Source organism: Meleagris gallopavo, chromosome 7 (genome assembly GCF_905368555.1).
Source record: "Meleagris gallopavo chromosome 7, MGAL_WU_HG_1.1, whole genome shotgun sequence".
NCBI lineage: Eukaryota > Metazoa > Chordata > Aves > Galliformes > Phasianidae > Meleagris > Meleagris gallopavo.
The window spans coordinates 1679030-1700388 of NC_139410.1; the positions used below are offsets into that span (position 1 = coordinate 1679030).

Here is a 21359-nt window from a genome sequence, read left to right on the forward strand (position 1 = left end):
TGTCATTGAGCAGTTTTGTCTTTAGAGAAGAACTCCCCATATCTCATCTGATGTCTACAAGCAATACTCACTAAAAACACATCTTAACTTACCCGCTGATCACCACCTTCTCGGCGAGGATCGAGCTTTTTCGCAAAGTGTCTCAAATTATCATAATTATGGAAATTGCACAGAGAAACCAGATCCTGCAAATGTTGAAAGAACAAATTATTCTCCACATACAATCGTCAAACGCATATGATACTCTAATACTAGCACTTGTGTTTTACTTAAGACTATCCAAAGCTCTCAAGAGACAAAGCCAGGACTACCTAGCCTAGCTCAACAACTTCATCTGACGTAGAAGGTATTTTTGTATGCCAGATGATTTACCAAAAGCTGCTTACGTTAGTTTTAAAGATCAGAACGTAATCAAAACAGTTACATTTCATGAAAATCTTCTCTTTTATTGCAATGACATGAGTTGCACTTTTAATGTTTTAAAAGCTGTTTCTGAGTGTAAAGGAAGAAAAGCTTCCAGATCAAGTTCTACACCTTCTAATGCAGCATAAAGGAGACTAATGCCTTTGTTAAGTCACAAAGCATTCCATTTCCAAGTATTCCCACAATCTATTTACCCATGTTTCTGGCATGGTAGTTTCTAGACGTTCACAAAATTTAAGTGCTATTTATGATCAACTGCAAACATCTTGTCTCAGTTTTTCACCCTTGAATCATATGAAATTTGTTACTTAAGAATTACAATTAAAAAAAAAAAATCACTGTATTGGTGAAGTGTCAGCTATGCTAACTGAAGCTTAGTCAGCACCAGCTACAATAGAAGAGTATGCTAAAGGTAATTCTGCTTACATGACAAAAGTGAATTCCTTTAACACTGTTGCCCATCTTGTCCAAAGGAGGTGACCAGCACATTAAGCCCATGACATTCGGAACAACCAGAAGAATCCCACCAGCAACTCCAGATTTTGCAGGAAGGCCCACCTATGAAACAATGGGAGAATTACTGTCCTCTGCAAACATTCGTCACCCCTGTAACACAACACAAGCATTTTTTTTTACTGAAGATTACAGTATAAGTGTAAGTAAGAAGTGTCACAGCACTTATAGAAGCGTGATCTGGAAAACACTGACAAAGCATGATTATTTCTCTTTATAGATGGACTATAACCTAGACCTCAGTTCATGGCAATCTGCAATATGTAGTTAAAGTTATCAGCTCTCAGTAACACAGAAGTCAGTAACACAATGCAAAAGATAATAACCCAAAGTTGCTGCTGTAACAAAGCTATTACAACTCAGCAGTAATAAACACATCTGTCATGAGCAGTTCACAGCATGAGAGTAGTACAAAACTATATAAATATTTAACTGGAAATGTAAAAGAACAACTGAAAACCTGCACATTAATTCATTAAACAACCTCCTTATTTGCAAACTGAACCAAGTTATTGTTTTGTTTCAATAGTAACTAACATGTCGCATATCCCCACAGCTCAGTAAGCAATAACTTTTTAGGTGACACAAAACATCACACTCAATTTTACAAACGTGCAATGAGGACAACTGAAAACACTCAAAACACTAAAAATACAATTAAGTTGCAGTACATACTTAAATACTAAGAAGGGTTTGTTTTCCAGCAGTACATTGCTGTACACGTGCTGTGCACAACAACACCATTACAACATGAGGACAACTCATTAAACATCCTGAGTCAGAGAAAGCGACTGTTCACAAAAGCTTCCTGCTATCTCCTACTTCCCTTGCCTCAGGTCTCATTCAGTTCTGCTGGTTCCAGTGATTGCTGCATCAGTCACCTATTTCTCTCATCAATAGCCTTTTTTAAGGAATAGTCTGTTTCAGGGTGAAAAGGATTCCCAGATGCCGGAATGCCATTGCACCATGAGGTAAGGAGTACAAGTAGTGCCATGGATTCTGTCAATTTCCCATAAGTTAAGCTGGATTCCTAAACAATTCATGCAACTCCTCCCCACCCATAGCAAAAGCAAACAAGATGACCGTGGAAAACAATAGCAGAGATTAATCTTCCCAGTCAACTCTAACAAGTATCTAAAAATTACTTACATGGAAGGCAAACTGCCCTGAGAAGTCATACATGCCACAGGAATGCATTAAACTCAAGGTATTCCGCACTGCTTCAGGACTCAGGACTCTTTCACCAGTGATTGGGCAAAAGCCACCGTTAGCCAGAGTTGCTGCCATCACACTTGCTGACTCACAGGTTACTTCTATTGAGCAAAGCTTATGGAAAAGAAAGTCATATTATACAAACTGGTACCTCTAGCACAGTATAGCCCACTACATCTCCACAGAACTAAGATCTCATAAAATAACCTGAAGCATAACATTTGTTACAGATGACACTAGTGGCATGAATTAACATCATCTGAATCTTTCTACTATCAAGATACAAAGATCCCAGCAACAGCTTTTGTAAGCTTTTATACTAGCCTTTATTATTTTTTGTGAGTTAGTGTTTCAGTTTGATTCCTTCCCCCAACCCCCCTTAGGTTGCCTCGAGAGGAACCAGTCTGGAAAATAACCTCAGTATTCTGTATTTGCTTAATTGGCAAAGCCCTTAAGGAACCATTTTTCAAATTGAGGTGCAGTGTTTGTTTTTTTGTTGTTGTTTTTTTTTTTTTTTTTTTTTTTTTTTTTTAAGCCTTACAAGACCACCCACATCCACTAAAAGTACATTTCAAAGCTGCGCACTCTAGCACATACAAGTCTTAATGCTAGCATTTCCTGCATAGCCTTAGTTTTACCTTTGTCTCATATATGCTTTATGATGTATCTAGAGATATGACCACATGATAGTCTCGCCCAGGATCCCTGCTTCAGTACAGACTATACATACTTTGGTGACACATCAGGAAATGTGATATGATGCCATCACCTGATGCTGCCTCATGTCTGCAGAAACCAAAAGATAAGCTGGTTTCAACCTGAAGCTGAAATGCTACTCTGAAAAATAAACAAACTAGTGCTTGTACTTTTGCCAAACAGTCATTACATGATACTTCATGAAGTTACCTAAGCCAAGTTTGCACGAGTAGTTACTACCTGGAATTCTTATTTTCCGGCTGCCAAACTCAATACATCCTAGTCCAACCAACTGGAGTTGCAAATCAAGAGAACGTCTGAGACGCATCTAAAATGGCAACTGGGTTTTAAACATATGAAGTATTACAGAACATCACCTACTTTGAAGAAAGTGCTTCAAGGTTCTCAGTTTAAGTGCCTACATTTTGTACCTCGGTTGAGCAAAATTAGAGTAATCCTTCCCCACTTTGCAGAGGTCATGTGAAAGTAAGTTCCTTACTGGTTCCCAACTGAACAAGGAAGGAGGAAAAAAAACTGCCTTCTAAGTAGAATCTGAGAGCAGAAAAAGAAGCTTTGTGCGATGAAAACAAAACGCTGACTTGCCACTCAGAGAAGTGGCACTCGTGTACATGCCTCCAGTTTTCTGAGTTTGGAGTAAAAAGGACATTTTAACAGGGATAAGAACGAAACAATGGGAACCGTGAAGGTGAGGATCACAGTGCACACTAACAAGGCCAAACTATAACTATGTCAGAAAACTTAGTTCTGGCCTTACTTAACTTGTGAAAAGCTTAGCGCTCAGAAGCCTACCAGCACTTGAGGCAGTGGGGTAGGAAGCATTTTGCAAGGATGGTTAACCAGTAAATTGCAATCAATTGTCTGCTTTGTTCTGCGATAACACAAGTTCAGAGCAGACTTTCAGTTTTCATCTAGTTTCCAACTGAACAAGTCAACTGAGTTGAATTTACATAGACTCTTTATAAAGCTCCATCCACTTTCAAGACTAGATGTGCAACCCCAAACAAAAAAAAGGCTCAGACAAAATTTGCACTTAAAAACACTAGTTTGCACAGGTAAGAGCAAGTATCATGAATTTAAGTTCAGTTACGTCAGACTTCCTGAGAACTAAGCTCTGCATTTTTGAAAATATCCCAGACAGACTGGATCAGTTATACAATTTCAACTGCCTCTTGAGAGCTGCATGCAGGAGATCTGACTGAATTCTGAATTATGCATATTCTCATGTTAGGAAACTCTCTTTCTTTAGGAAATACCTCACACTTGCCAAGTTCTCATTTTGTGACAGATGCAAACAGTTACTAACGTGAAGCAAGCAACATGGGGGAAGGAAGAATGCATTTAAAAAGATACTTCGTCTTATATGCATCAAATTCAACAATAAAGGAAAAGATACTCAAGTCATTTCATTTATAACACTATGGTTGAGCTTACAGTATGGCATGCAGATACAATTTCAGTTATGTATGAGTTGAACATTCTCCACAGTATCATAAAGTAAAGCAAATTCATTCAAGTAAAAAAACATTTCAAGCTTCTGAACTGTTAGTGCTTCATAGACTGCTACTAGTATGCAATAGCAAAAAGACACATACATACATCACTTAAACAAAAGCAAATCTGGATATATCACATGTATACAATTCACTTCCAAACAGTTTAACAGACGCTGATAACTTTACTTATAAACCATTAAAACCTCCCCCATCTATGATGGAATATGCTTCTATTGCTTAGTACAGTAATTCCAACCCCATTCTGAGTCTCAATATTAGAGTTAATTACCTGAAAATAAAAGTCCAGTATAGCAACCATATCTGTGCCTTCCGGAAAGCACTAAGAGATGGAAAAAAAAGTATCTTAAAGTAAAATTAAGCAGCTTTAAGTTTTTCAACAACTAAATGCATTCGATCTTACAAAATCATCTATACAACATGGATTATGCATTTAAGTTGCGATGATTTACCCTGTAATAGAGAAATGAGGTTACAGGTATTGTTAAAACAACATGTGTTCACATCCTACATAAGACTGGGCATTTTGAGCGACAGTATGAAATATATGTACATTATTACAATAATTTAGAAGATTTTGATCATAAAGTAAGTTTTAAAAGTTCACAGACTATGAAAAGCATTCAATCTTCAAAATACAATAAACAAAAGAGACCAACCTTTTTCTCTTTCAAGTAATAGCCAATTGCAAAGTTTCTATCTCCACTCTCTCTTTCAGACTGGAACCTTGAAACCAAGCAACAAGAAATCAGGGATGCATGCTGTAACCCATTAATAGCACAGCTAAAAAATACACTGCTTCTGAACACAAGCATTCTACTAACAGACCAGAAACCGCCCTAAAAACTCATCCCAGTGCACTCTGTTGGAGTGAAGTAAGTTAGACTCTTCAACATCTGAACATACACGTTACTGGTTACCTATACATACACGATTGTCTCAACTACAAGTAAAATTAAGTACAAGATCATACTTTTAGAAGCATTTCTAAAAAGGCAGTGATAGACTGAGACCCCTGAGAATAAGCTGCAGCAAAAGCGTCATTCATTGACAGCTGGGACCAAACCAGACACGGAATCAATGCCAGAAAGGTAAGATTTGTACTTACAGCTCTCACAGCCATAGCACCAGAGCACTACAGCAGAATAATTTCTCGAGAAGAAAATGATTGCTTCCATATCAGACCAGTCACAGCAACACAGAAACATGCACAACTTCCTTTCTTGATAATTTTAAGCCTAAGCTAGATCCTGTAATATTCAATGATGGCTTTCAACATAAATAACTAAACTATGTTGCACACTCGCCATGCCAACTATCAGTTGAGCTACTGAGCATGTAAAAAATACTTACGTAGCATTACTGAATCCAACATATTCATTACCAGCCATTTTATTCATGAATTGCATAACCTGTGAAAGAGAGAGAGGAAGGGGAAAAAAAAGGCAAGCTAACATTTTCAGATGTAAGAATTACGACTGACCAACACAACCCAGCCTTACCCTAAGCCCGTCTCTTGCAACATAATTTTGCAAACACAGCCCAAATCATTATCTGTTTTATTCAACCAAATACAGATCAAGGAGAGTTTTAAATGACTTAAAATAGCAACGTTAACTGTAGGTGGAAATTTAAGGTGGCTACCACCCATTTTAGTCAGAATAAATGAAGTGTCATAATTCACTTACGTAGTCAAATTTTTCTGCATTATTTGCTCCTTGCTGCAAGAAAAGAAAAAATAATTTACAAAGAATGTTAACATGGGAAAGAAGTTAGTTCACTTAATATTAGGATATTTATTGCATAAAACTAAGTACGATGCTAATTAAGAATACGGTACTACAGTCATTTCATATACTAACGAAAAATTAAGGTATTAGATAAGTAAGTCTTCAATTATCATTTAAACAAAGAATTATTTAAATAACAAGTCATCTAAGAGTTATCCAACACCTGCACGTTGGAAATGAATTTAAACTGAAGTAGGTATGCTTTATTTTAAGTGTTCTCTACTCAACTTTACGAGTTTAATACAATAATAGTTAAAGCAAGAAATACAAAAGTAACTGCAGGCAGGATAATTATAATGAAAACGTTAACTTTGCATAAATTAGTAAACACAGGTAATCTTACATTATCAGCAGAGCTGAGCATAGCAAAATTCAGGCTACATAAGCTAAAATATTTTCCACTGCTACTGCCCATACTACAGACTTAGACTGAAGACTTAAAATAAAGTGTTACCCTTACTGTGAAATTAACTGCATTTAATCAAATGTATCTGATTTAATAGCTGATTAACGTCCTACCTATTAAAAAATTAAACAGAAAAATAAAATTTCACATCATACTGTAGTACATCATGAAGTACATCATTTTGCTAGCAACATAAAGAAAAGTCTAAAATTTATAAGGATGCTAGTGAACATTCATTCGTAGGGTCAGGGGATACTTCATATGGTTTTCTGTGTTGGTTTTTTTCCTCCCCTTTGGGAAGGGGGGCATGGGGATATAGGTGTGAAAGGTGGCAGTTGAGGCTTTTTTTCTCTTTTTTAGGAGTAAACTCAATTTTAGTAGCTGCCAGTTGAGGATGTATTACTTGTCTTTACTCTCTGACAGACGACTTGTCACAAATTCCTCCAGCTAGACAATGAAACAGGGCTGGGAGATTTAAGAACAGTGCATGGTCTGCTGGGGGACAGGAGGGGCCGAGCAGGAATCTTTTAAAGTAGCAGCTTTTTAAGATGTTTAAAAAACAATGGCATCACATACACGAGTGGAAACAGTAACATCTGGAGAAGATGTTTTCATCTTTACAACTGAGATTATTTCTATTTTTTTTAGATAAAATACTCTACTTTAGGAAGCTATTTGAGAAACTACTTGCACAGTGTTCATTATGGGGATGGGGGAAAAGTGGAAAAAAAAACTGAAACTTGATATGAACCAGTATTTTACTTAATGAAATGCATAAAGCCAGCCTCGTTTCCCACTCTGGCTGTAGTTTAAGGTGCTGCAGGTAGTCTCTGCAGCCCATGCACCAGCTCAGCTACAAGATGTGCAGTCACACACGTACAGTCACTAGCTGAAAGTAACACCACACTGCTTTGTCAAAATTACACACCCATGGTTACCTTATGCTTAGCCTTACTCTTACAGTCAATCTCTAGCTAATTTGTAACAATAAAAAAAAATATATGACATTTCATCAAAATGTTCCTGTATAATATACCAGAACACAAGCCTTAAAAATTTAACTCCAAATCTGTTCAATGAAAAATAATTAAAAGAAGAAATTACCAACTTCATTGAACTGTTGCAGTTGTCAAAATATTCCATAGATCCTAATGCTGTAAAATATGTAACAACATTTAAACCACAAAAACCTTTTCAAACCTTTCAAATGCACAAAGAACATCTTTTCTGGGAAAGTGGGTCAGCATTAGTTATGGGATGCTGCATTGATAATTGTATGGTTAGACATAATAAATCAAAACAATATCTTTTGTTAAAAAAAGAAAGAGGGAGAAAGGGATCATGCTTTCTGCAAAAATAGAAATACATCATAATTCACTTTTTTTTTTTCCCAGCTGAAAAAAGAATCCCTTGCCCTTCAATGAAAACCTGGCTTTTCCAGCAGCCTACGCAGTTTGTGGGCAAAAGACCCAACGCAAACTTTATCTGCATCAACTCATAAAAAAGGTTCCTTTGTAGCGGTTGCATCTACTCCACGTTTTAGGAATTAAACCTCCTGCATACTAGATCAAGATGATGCATTTTCAGTCCATAGATACCTTACATCAGATGAGAGCATTGTTACCAAAGTTACACCACTCACAGCACCGAAGATACTTGCCTAAGTATCCATAGGACCAAGACCTCAGAATGAATTTAACGTAACATAAAATGTAACGTAAAACAGAAAATTTGGCTTCCTTATGCCTGATGACAGTAAAACCGAGCTAGCAATTCCCTGCTTCAGCAGCTTACAGGTGCATGCCTCCTTCCTTCCTGACAGCTAAAGAGACACAAACACAGTGCATGTTCTGAGATGAAAATCTAAGTGCAGACTAAATCCTAGCAGTGTGCTGAGCAACGTTTCCACAATCAGTCAAAGAAAGAAAGAAACCATCCGTTCTTGTACAAATGCTTCTTATTTTTCTGAGCTGGGAGCACTGAGACAAAACTTGTTTGCTGTTGTAGCTGTTCAGATGCAATTCACCTGCCTAGGACATAGAAGGAAACATTCCATGCACTAAGTCCACAAACACTTATTGCATTTACTGGAACATATGTTCATATACACACTGACTGTATACATGCTCGTGTGTATATACATATGAAAACAACATTTCTAAATGAATACAAAATGAAATTGAAAATGTTAAGATTGAAGCAGTTTGATAGACAGAAAAAATCCAACTTGGAAAATATGGCTCAAAGCAGTTCTGTAAACACTCCGAACTACGGCAAAGCTATAGCTGTCCATCATCAGGTTTTTTGGGGGGGTTGCTTTTTTGGACTGTCAGAGGTTTCTAGTGATCTTCCCTGTATTCAAACAAGGCACTTCTACTATTCATATTTCTACTGGAAAACTACAAAGCCATCGAGCACAACTGAGTAAGTTGCAAGCCTGCATGTACATAGGAAAGGAGAGATGCACGGATACTGCCCAGAGCTTGCAACAAGAAAAATCAGGCAATATTTATCAGAAAAGTAGTTAACATTAGCCACTTTTCATTGATCAACATTGAATGCTTATAAAATTAGACCACACAAGCTCTTACCACGCGTCTCTTTTTAAAACACTATTTTCACCTTGAATCCAAGCCAAACTAGTAACGAGTGTCTGGATTATGAGGCTTAAGGGAGAAGATGATTATCAAAAATACGTCAGGAATTTTTTTTAAGCTACCATCGTACCTTACAACTATATTCTGTAGCAAACATCCAGGAAAAAGGTCCTAGCACTAGGTTAGAGCGCAAGAAAACATTTTTTACATCTGTACATTTTAGATAAACTTAAAATCTTTATTCTAGCTTTCTTTACTTACATGCTTTATTATTTGTTAACCTGAGCATGCTCTGTGAGAGCTGGAGTCTTGGCTGCTCAGCATACCATTTTCAGCTCTGAAATACTTGAGAGCACACTGTCACAGACAGCATCCAACCCACAAAGAGCAAGACTACTACCATTTGAAATACACTTAAAAACATCCTGGTGTCCTTCAAGGATTAAATCTTTTCATAGGTTACCACTCAATGTTACATGTCCTTTCAAACACCACTCCAAAATGGCAAGTCACAGACTACTGCACATTCCATGTTAATTAACACATCATACACCTGAGTTGTAATAAATAGCAAGCACAAAATGGCATCTATGTATGCTCTACTCAAAATTAGTTATTACAAGAAAATGAAAAATTCATGAAGAGAGGAACCTTCCCCAAATCGAAGCCGAGTAACCTGGAGTGAACACAGGTTTGCCAACACAGGTTTTAAAGCTGTCTGGAGCTGTTTTTACACATCAGTCTATCAGGAAGGGCAAACAGAACAGGTAGAAGACAGCACTTAAAGCTAAATCTGTGCTACATATTTTAACTACACTGATAAACAAAGACAGTAAGAAATGTGCCTTTCTTCCCTCCTCAATAATTGTATAGGCTTTTTAAGGACTGTATTCTGACAACAAACAGACCTGGGAACAGCTAGGCAGCTTTCACAATGCTGATAGACACAGATACTTCAAAGTCTATCAGCATATTTAGAATGCTCTGAAGTATGTGAGATTCACTACATTTTATTCTATTAGTTATGCTCTCTTCAGGGTCAACAAAAATCAGCATTTTCACCCTCACCTACACCAAACTTTGTGAAAGGACTATGAGTATTGCTGTGCACCCTGCACTGGGCTTACACGGCAAGGCTTTGGAAGCAGAGGGGCCCCAGGGATGGACTCTGAGCAGAGCCCAAGAGCTGCCTCGTGTCAGATCAGAGCCAGACAGAGCCAACTCAGCGAGCAACACTGGCCAAGCCTCTGGGAGAGCAGATGTAAGGAAGGGGAAAACTGCTGGGCAGCAGCAGACAGGGGAAAGAGGTGAGACACGAGAGATGCAGCCCTGCAACCCAAGAGAGGCCCACAGAGGAGCAGGCTGTCCCTTTGCAGCCCACAGGCACTGCGCAGAGCACATCTCTGCTCATGGAGAGCCCCTGCAGGAGCAGCCCCAGGCTGGAGCCCAAAACCTTGGTCACCTAGAAAAGCTTCCACCTACAGACAGAACCCTGACACATAATGACAAAAAGACTCATCCCTGCTTCCTCCGACAACTCCTTCCACACACATCCACAGCCCCCTGCACACCTCACTCACCAGCACCCCTAAGCAACTGCTCCAGGCAGCCACGGCTTCAGACAAAACTACGGATCTCTGCAACTGGCACTCTCTGAGAATCAAGAAAAACAGGAGAAGAAATCATTTCCATCTCTCTAACCAGGGACGAAGATTGTGTTTTACACACAGCTATATACACCTATACTAGATCTGGCCAGCAGCTGAATCCTCATTTCAAGTATTTCCTTGGAGACCTGGAAGAATCTATTTTACCCTACCGCCATTTTTCCACATTAGGTGGTATAACTGCCACTACTATTTTTTTCAATGCTATTATTTCAGAACTGTTCTAACTACATAATCTCAGCTAGTAATAAAGACAAATGGCCATACAATTACAAACAAGCACAAAGACCCTCAGGGCTTTTTATGATCTTAATTCAACTCAAGCCAGACTACACTATGTTCTTTTCCTAAAAGATTTTCATTCCAAATACACGCTTTAAATTGCTGAAACAGCCTGTATTAGCAACGCAAACATCATTAGGGCACAGCCGCAAGTTAAGGCAATAAAATTGGAACACATCCCAAGCATGTCAGGAGAATTGTGTAATTCTAAGAGTAAGTCATACAGTAAAGCAAACAAATGCACAACTTGGCTTGTCCGTATGTTTTTATTATTATTTACTATTACAGACATCAAAGTACTAGCATGACCTCTTTGGTCTGTGCTCTGTTCCCAAGTGTGCAGTCAGAGCTGGACTTGTAAACCCAAGAACTGTTTCTTCCCCCCATAAAACATTAACGCATTACATACTCTGACAAAAAGTAAGTATATGGCTCTAAGCTTCTTGTCTTGTCCACAACTGATGGGCAGTAATGGACACAACCACACGTGCTAACCTCTGCTGGCTGAGTCCTGCACCACGCAATGGATGCAAAAATGTCATAAATCAGAAGAAGGTAATACAGCAAATCTCTCTCAAAGGAGGTAAAAGCATTCTTAATGCTGAAATGCAGCACCAATCTCTCCTGAACTACCAACATGCTCTAACTACATCAACCTGCCACACGTGACACATTTGCTCTTGTTTAATAGCCTTTTCATCGTCTTGGACTCCACGAGCCACATACAGCCATCAACATATTTAAGTAACACCTGAAATCAAACAACACGAATGCAGGGGAAGTGAGGGCAGAACAAAGGTTAATGAAGCCACCTTGCCCAGAAAAATCTAAGTTAGATTAGATCAAATACAAACTGGAATTACTTAAGTCACTGAACAGTTTAGGAGGAATGTTGATAAGAAAGAAGTTGTAAAGAAGATATTCCACAAAAAAACCTAGCCTGAATGTAAGTTCTTGACCCTCTAACTTCTTCCAGAATACCATTTTTAGTTTGGTTAGTTAGTCAAACGATAAATGGTATCTTTGTGAAAACAGTACATGAAAATCTACGTTTTAATCACAGTGAAAACAAATAATGAAGTGGTAAGTGTGATATGTGTCCAGTAGACGTGCAGTTACCACATGCAAAAACATCAGTGCAGTGCAATACTCTTAATAACAACATTACAGAAAAGAACAACAAAAACAAAAACAAAACCCACCCTGCAAAACAATCCCCCAACCTTTCAACAAATACCACAATTACATGCAATAAACAAATCCACTTTGTCTATATAAAAGTAAGCCATTTATCAAGAACTATGTGCCCTCTGCAAGAGGCACATGCTTGTGTTTTGCCTTAGGACCAACAGGGCATGTTCTAGGTAGGTCTAACATCTTGACATTTGACAAGTGTGTTAAGTCATATTATAAAATTCACTGTTATCCAAGTGAATTTCAATGCTCAGTCAACCTTTAAAAATATTAAACGTGAATAAATTTACCTGTCATATTTAAGGCCATTTTCTTTCACCTACAGCTATTAAAGATAAATGTCTTTAAGCAGGAGTTCTTACACCTTCTTTAAATATAAAATAACAAAAAAAAATCATGATCTAAGAAATAGTAAAATCAACAATTTGGAAACAGGAGGTAAGTAACACACTGTAGCTAACGAAGTATGAAACACAAGGAAGACAAAGGCTTTTTTAGACCACTGTAGTAACAGCATTAAGTTTTCTACTTCAAATCTCCAGGGCACTGACATGATCCTCAGCCCTCTAAGCAGGTATCCTGAGTTCTAAAGAACCAAGAACCACGTTTTTTTTGTATCAGTGCCTACCAAAAAAAAAAAAAAAAAAGCAGAAACAGCAAGTATCTGGCAAACATTAGCATTACATGAATTTGATGTCATTTACAATAGATACAGCTATTCTAACATAAAAAATATAATACTGCTTTTCAGAAGTTGCAAGATTATGGACTGAAGTCATTATTCAGCTGATAGTTTACTCTGCAAATACAGGTGGCTGTTCCCAAGCACATTTAATAAAGTACATTAAGCATCCCAAAAGAAACTACATAACATAAGTTAAATGTAATTCAATTACACAGTATGTTAATAGCAGACAAATTTCATATTAAAATTGATGTAACTGCATCACCCTCAGAATCCCCAGGATCTTCCTTTCCTTCTGCACAGCAGGAAATACTCTAAGTTTATATTGCATAAGCATTAGACATTTGGAAACATATACGAGTACTACAGAGTATGTTCATAGGGACATGCTGGTAATATTTTAAGTGTTATATAGTTAAAGAAGTAAACAAAACTAAAAACTCTACCATTCAAGTCTTCCAAGCTGCACTGCTACTACTTTTAACAGCTGTTTGAAGCTGCCTTTGTTTGGAAGTGTTTTATTTCCAAAACATGCCAGCTTGTCTACCTGCTAACAAACTGCCATCAAATACTGCACACAAACAATGAAAACATACAACAATACTTTCCTACATTCTATTAAAATTCTCTGAGAGAAACTAAAAAAGATTTTTTTACCTTGATTAAAGACGTGACCACAATTGCTCCAGCGTTCACCATAGGGTTATGAGGCTTGTCTGTGAAACAAAGTTTTCAATTACATATATACCCGAACACACATCTCTCAAACAAAGCCAGTCAAAGGTTTAAGTGAAAAATGACAGATGTAAGATTTGAAACTATAACAGTGGAATACAAACTTCAACTAGAAATACTGTAATCTCACTTATTTCGGTTTTTTGTTTGTTTGTTTTGGCAATTCTGAGCTAAGTATTTTACAGCTTATAACCAACTACCCAATGCTACTTAACAATCCACTGAACACATGGGTTTGGCAAGGTTTCTTATCTTTAAAATACTCAATCTCCTCCAGTGATCCAAGATTTGATCAATGTGGCATCAACAAGAAGAACCAACACTCCTAAGGGACTTCCAAATTTTCTCCAAGTCTCAGTCATTTGAAATGGTCAAGAAGTAGTTTAAAGAAATAAAACGCCTCCCCAATTCTTCCATTTCCTCACTTCTATACATCAATACAGCAACCTGAGTCTTCAGAAATCCAATGTTTCTATGGCCTTCTTCTAAAATGCAAATAATTCTTTGCCATCCTCACTAAGATTTAACATTTCAGAATTGACTTAAACATGCCACGGCTTAAATTCCTTATTATAACTGAACTTCTCCATATTATCAATACTTTTGCATCCCCATAAGAAAAACCACCATCCAAAATAAAAGTAAAAAAAAAAAAAACAGTCTTGATTAGCTGTCTGCTTTTCAGGTAGTTTATACCAGTTCTCATTCATCATCATCATCATCATCATCATCTTCTATCTCCTACTTAGCTTTCCTTTTTTTCTTTTAAACATTTTGGCTCTTAAAATAGCATGTTGCTTTTTGAGGCTTACACTGTCTAAAAAACAATACTGTGACAGTTTTGAATCCTTCCTTTTATTTGTTGCTGCTTTAACTCCAAATTTGGGGGAGGAAAAATAGGAACAGTTAAAAACATCAACTGTTTGCTCCTTTAATGTGTAATACATGCAGTAGAAGAAAATTGAGAGATTTTACCATTTCAATAGCTTCCAAACTCTGCCTCCTCAGGGACCAAAACCTCCGTGCCCTTTTTTAAGCTGCCAGAAGACGAATGACTCGCAGCATCTCATACTGGTGGTCTGAAGGGACCTCATCTCATGGACCCCCCCCCACTCAGAGCAAGGCTACCGCTGAGGTTCGACCAGCTCACCCATGGCTTTGCCCAGCTGTCTCAAAATCCTCCCAATGCTGCAAACCCACACCCTCCCTAAGCATCCTCCTCCCAGGAGCCAAGTTTACCTACCAGCCCACCCGCATTCCCTCAAGCCATGGATTATGTGGGACTGCAGACCTTCTTTTTCCTATAGCAGCAGCAGGAGGAGAAGTTGCTCCCAGGAGAAGCCACCTGTAAGGAACTGCACACTGTGCGACGACAAGGAGCCAAGGCAGAGAATGCTAACACAGCAGTTTGTGAAGAGGTCAAGAGACTCATCTGTTTATCTTCAAAAGAGGTCTCAAGCTCTGAAAAGCTAACTGGCACTCACTGCTAACCACACGCTAATCAAATAAAGGCAACGATTTACTTCAACTGAAAAACAACACTGTTAGGCAGTATCCCTGCAAGTCTCTTGTCTCACTGCATCATCTCATTATACCTCAGAGTAAATTCATCTTCTTACCCTTAATGAAAAGCACCACTATTAACAGCCACTCCATTCCAGCTGGGATACCCTGACCAAGCACAGCACTGCGTCATTTCTCTTCTGCATATAAGCAACCTGCCCAGCAGCCTGAAGAGCAAACACACTGCTCTGCTACAGAGCTCTGTCTGTACTGTGGGACAGGGATGCTTGTCTGCTACCACTTTAAACATAGGCAAGTTAGGGAATTTAAGATAAATCAAAGCTCAAAAGAAAACAGAACTTATCTAGTCATCTTAATTCTCTCCCCTGGACGTGGCTATTAATCAGTGGAAACACAAATGTGTTCTTTATACCTCAAATCTGCCAGACCACCAGTAAGATTGCTCTAGCAACGTGCCACACAGTTATGCCTTATGCAAACCAGACCTTTCCTTTGAGCTTGTAAACTTAAATTACACTGCTTTTCTGTCACCAGTTCTGACATTTTTTCCACTGCTGGTATTAAGCATTCCCAGCACGACTCTGATTTGCAGCCTTTGAGCACAGGAAGCAGAAGCTGCCACATGTGCACAAAACCAACATTTTAACACACATGACAGGTGGGCTGTGACTGGTTCCTTGTGACAAGGGCATGAGAACATGCTTGTGTAATGCAAAACCTACAGAAATTCACCTTTGGATGACAAAATCCCTCAGCAGCACGAGCCATTTCCTGACAGACCCCCACATGAGCACAAGACATTAATTACTGCACTAGATTCTACCAAAAAATTGGACTACATTCTAGTAAGAAACTGTATCACTGGACTAGCACTTCAAATGACCACTACCAAAGGGTCACATATATGAACAAATGACACTGACTGTGCATAGACAGTGTTGTCAGACATACTTCAGTGTGAACTCACCAGCAGGAAGTCTACTGCAAACTGACTCAGTCACTATAGGAAGTTCCTATTCCTGGTGATGCATATTTCAGACAGCTTTTACTATGTGAAATTCCCAAGCTACTTGAAGCAACTTTTAATTAGCCTGAAAACTGCTTTAATCATCTGGAAATCTGAATTGCGTGGTGAACTGTTTCCCTTGATTAAAAGTACTTTTGAAATTGAATACTCACATGGCTGCATAAGATTCCAAATTTACGTTGCGCAGCACAGACCTTACCCAAAATATGAATGATGCTTATCAACACTCTTTGTTCTGTTAGCTTTTTCTGCTACTTAAAACTACCTGAAATCTTTCCAGTACTAGTAAATTAAGAAATACAAGAACTTTATACATAGTAAGTAGGTAAAAAAAAAAAACCAACAACTTCAGATGCTTGTCTAAACAGTTCTCAAAAAACTGTAAGATCACCTCATAAAATCCTCATTACAGACAAAAAAACCAACTATAACAATCAGAAAGCCAATGGACTAAACGTATACATGTGTGTTTTCAAACCTGATCAAAGGGTTATGTTAAAGCTGCCAGACATGCTGCATGTCCAAGTTTCACATTACTTTGTTTTTATATACAAGCTATACTCCCTTTTCCCCTCTTCCTCTTTTACTTGAAGAAATGCAACTTCCCTCCCTCTCCCTGTAACTGACTTCTACTGTCTGCTTTTAAAACTATATAGAACCAATGTGAATGTGACCAGCCCTTCAGCTAACACGTTTCTCAGGTCAGCTGTACAACCCTACAACAACAACATACTTTCTAGAAGTTAATAAAAGTTTGCATCACGTGCAATAGTCTTCTCTCTTAATTTCATGCACTCTGGTGCAACTTTTAATAACCCCAATCCCCATTACAAGATTGTCTTAAGCACTTTCAAGAGTAATAGTAATGTAAGACTACAGTCTAATCATTCTTTATGTCTAAATAGAATTATGTGTTATAGTTTGTCAATGTCTGTATCAATACTAGTAACAAAGAAAAATTCAATACTGGACAAAAATATTTCAGACTTATTAATTAAATATTAATTGGATTGTCATGGCAATAGAAACATTGTTCTTTTACTGGGAGAGAAAGACCTGCTGGAAGCATCTGTGTTTCAGAGATAACATCCAGCACTTCCTCTAAGGCTACGAGTCATCTTTTTCACATTTTTGCCATAAAGTCATTCAAAATAGCGCTTTTCATGCTTGTTTTTCAATGCCATTCAAAAAGAAATAATGTAGGTACCATGCAAGACATTCTTGCTAAAACATTCCTGTCACAAACAAACAAAAAAAAAAAAAGGACCATTTTGAATCACTAGCCAAATTCAATTTGGAATCATCCATGGGAAGGCATATTCAGTGTCACTTCTGTGACATTGTGACACTAACCAGCTCCAGCCTTTGGCATCAGCACCTGCTTCTCTCAGCACTGAGAGGGCAGGTGGTATACAGATTGCGTTTACGTGTGTACAACAATAACAGTGAGACTTCAGAAGATAGAGTAAAATAAAAATACTGAGGAAAAAAGGGTAGCTTGTTCTGTAAATGCATTATTAAATATTAAGTAATTCTTACCATCTTCATTCAGGAACAATTTGTTGAATCTTAATCCACTAGGCTCTTTACCAACGTATCTGTGCACATACTCTGTGCCAAGATCATTAACAGCAATAGCATATTTCAAAGGCTTTACACAGGACTGAAGACAAAAAGGAACTTTGGTATCTCCAACAGAATGCCTGGGAAAAACACAGATGAAGATGCTTAAATTCTCCGATTCTCCAGCTGTATATTAAGTGCTTCATTCAGTTCTCAGCATACTGGGACTACTCACAGGAAATATACAGTTATTTAAACTACATTTATAAAGCAGGGGGGTGCCCTGCCTATAGCAGAGAGGTTGGAACTCTAAAAGGTCCCTCCCAGTCCAAACCATTTTATGATTTTAAACAACAGAAGAAAGAGGCTTCCTGTTTTTAACAATCACCTCCATACACTAAACAAGACAAAACTGGTCATTATTATGGATACAACAAACTAAAAGCTAATTAAGAAATGGGTTTGCACCAGAACTCTAGTTCCAAATTTATTCAACTGAGTACAGTCAACCTGAATATAGCCCTTTACACATAGTGATGGATACAAAAACAAAAATTAGAGCTAATTCTGTTTTGGAACTATCAATTGAACTATCAGTAGTTCTATTCTCTCTGATAGTGCTGTAGGTATTTTACTGAAGTCATGAAATAATATCTTCCAGAAAGTTTATTTGCAACACCTAATCCAGGCTCGAGAAAATGACTCACACAAGCAGCATATGTCCCACTGAGAACAAAAGGTTCCAAGCTATCACATGTCTGATGGCAAAATCACAAGTGATTTCGGTTTTTGGGGTATTTTTGCAGAAAATCTGAGAAGTCCAAAGAAATTTACAGAAGCATTCTGGCATTATGAAAACCAGCATTAAACAATATTAAACATTACAGAAGCTAGCATTACAACATCTCTCATTAGTGCATGTTGCAATATCCCAAACGATGCAAATGCTAAGTCAATACATTTAAGAATATTCTTCTCTTTTGAAACTGTTTTGTTACAGTTCAGCCACTTAAGTAAGAAGCTAAAATGGTGGTAGAAATTTCACTTAGATTAATGCATTTAAGAGGCACATCAAAAACCTCACATAGCACTTGTTGAAGATTGCAATATACAGTAAAAAAAAAAAAAAGATCCTAACAGCTGACATTAAAATGTCCCCCAGTGCACTGACACCATAAGGCAGCCCAATGACCTCAAGAATGCTCCGTTCAGCTGAGACAAACTGAACACCTAAGAATCTTGATACTCAGCTTACATAGTATGTTCGCATCAAACTGCAGTACAGCAGAGATGCAACCAAACGTTTATCTCACGTCACCAGGTCACAAAGGTTGACACAATAGTTTACCTCACCTCTCAGCTAAATTATGTGAGATACTGCTTTACATTTGGCTCAGTTTTCTGCTGCACTGAGTCATAGTTGAATAAAAAAAACACTGTAGCTACATTAAGAGCTATACACACCCTTACAGGAGAGACAATTTGGTAAATCTGAAGCAACAAAAAAAAAATCAGAATGAAGTTCTGTCCAGTTTCCACATATTCACTTCCTTTGTAAAGAATATTCTTGGGAAATTCACCCAGTGATGTACAGCGGTCATAAAATTAAGAGTAGAGTAACTACTTTTTTGCATTTTAATGTTATGTCTAAATCCAAACATGGATGCTATTAGACAAAAGATCATCAGCTTTCAAAGATTAATACTACATAAGCATCACCTCTATCTCGTCCTCTGGTGATCGCTGAAATTACCCTCAGCTTTATTTATTTGTTGCCAGCTCCAAACAGCAATATAATCCACCTCTACAGTGTAATTACAAATACTATTAAAGCAACACTTAATAAAAACAAAACTAAGTTAGCTTCAACAGAAAGTTAAAACAAAGAAGAATAAGGTCCACGTAGGTTTTACCTCTTAAACAACTCCTACAATGCTTTTTCTTTATTAAAACATGAGACACCAGGAAGTGCTGCATCTATCAAACAGTTTAACTTCCTGAAACAGCAAAATTTCCAAGTTAAAAATATACCTCTGCCCATCCACTGTGCAAAGTGACACACCCCACAAGTCAGGGCTGAACTTGGCCAGCTGTGGAATATAGTCAGCAACCTATCGTAACAAAAAACAAAAAGAGATGTTACATCATCCAAAATACTTAACTGTATGTTGGTGTATGTATATGGTAATAATTGCATGTGGAGAGGACGTGAGAGGTACAACTGTATTATCCCAAATCACCACAAAGCAAACCTAAGAACTCTTATAAATTGTTATACTGATGAGACCATTATCAACTGGAGTATTTTTTTCCAACGAAAATACATACTTCAGCATTCAGCAAAAGGGGATTATAAACACAGGAGGGGCATCATCTTCTTACTCAGGTAGACAGTGATAGGACAAGGGGAAATGACCCTAAGCTGAAGGAGGGAAGATTTAGATGGGATGTCACAGGGAAGTTCTTCACAGAGAAAGCAGCGAGGTACTGGAACAGGCTGCACAGAGAGGCTGTGGATGCCCTGTCCCTGGAGGTGGTCGAGGCCAGGTTGGATGGGGTCCTGGGCAGCCTGGGCTGGTACCAGATACAGAGCTTGGTGGCCTTGACAGTGGCAGGAGGTTGGAACTTGATGATCCTTGGGATGATCCTTCCAGCCCAAGCCGTTCTATGATTCAGCATGTTCTAAGAGCAATCCGTGCCCAATTTTATGGCATATTTAGGATTTTCAAATAACATTCTAACCAACCCCAACCAACTTTGGGGTTTTCAATTAACCACTGAAAAGAAGGACTTGTAAAAACTTCAATTACTAAGCACAGTACCGTTAGCACTTAAAACCTGTGCTACTTCACACAACTGGCAGGTTCTAGGTTAGAAAAACAGGTACAGACATCCTTAGTAGCAAGTAATACAGCAGCTTTATAACTTGAGTAAAATTAAGAACGACCAACACTATTTTCTGTCTTCAGCCCGACAACTTTACAAGACTGTCAGAGGTATGGAGCTGCATTTCTATCTTAGTTTATAAGCTGCAAACAAAATCCAACTTTTGCAGCTACTTTCATCAAATTACCAGTTTCACGTTCTGCTAAAAACGTGAAGAAAAGCCCCCTACTTGAGAAAGAACAAACATATTTGCTTAATGTCAAGAATTCTAGAGAAGCTTCAAGTTGAACTTAGAAGAAACGTTACCTTTCCTCCAGATTGTTTTTTAGCACTTTCATATAGCTCATCAATGTGTGAAGTAAATGACATAAAATCTGGGATGACAAACTTCCTCCTGAAAGCTTGAGTAAGCAATACAATGTTACTTTGTACACACCTGCAATAAGTCAAAGGAAAATAAATATTAGCAGTTGGACAAACGTGACAAAAAGATGACTTATTTAACCAGCGTGCAATTGCTTCTTAAGGACTGTCAGTCCCTTTAAGATTTTTTTTTGTTCCTAAAATAATAGGTCTTCATTAGAATGAATTCTTCATCCCTATTTTTGAAAGTTATTTATAATTGTT

The 21359-nt window shown here is 37.9% G+C and overlaps 1 protein-coding gene across 5 annotated transcripts in view; it reads right to left on the bottom strand.

Annotated features, from left to right (window-relative positions):
- Positions 1 to 21359, bottom strand: part of GLS (glutaminase) — a 52300-nt gene that overhangs the window by 18738 nt on the left and 12203 nt on the right. For all 5 annotated transcript variants that reach the window (XM_085227868.1, XM_085227869.1, XM_085227871.1 and 2 more), the window contains 11 exons: positions 21039 to 21168; positions 19878 to 19957; positions 17823 to 17986; positions 13655 to 13713; positions 6065 to 6097; positions 5730 to 5788; positions 5036 to 5102; positions 4648 to 4698; positions 2086 to 2262; positions 850 to 981; positions 93 to 185 (listed from right to left, as the gene is read on the bottom strand). In XM_085227868.1, the coding sequence (XP_085083994.1) occupies positions 93 to 185; positions 850 to 981; positions 2086 to 2262; positions 4648 to 4698; positions 5036 to 5102; positions 5730 to 5788; positions 6065 to 6097; positions 13655 to 13713; positions 17823 to 17986; positions 19878 to 19957; positions 21039 to 21168 (1045 nt within the window). The remainder of the gene's footprint in view (positions 1 to 92; positions 186 to 849; positions 982 to 2085; positions 2263 to 4647; positions 4699 to 5035; positions 5103 to 5729; positions 5789 to 6064; positions 6098 to 13654; positions 13714 to 17822; positions 17987 to 19877; positions 19958 to 21038; positions 21169 to 21359) is intronic.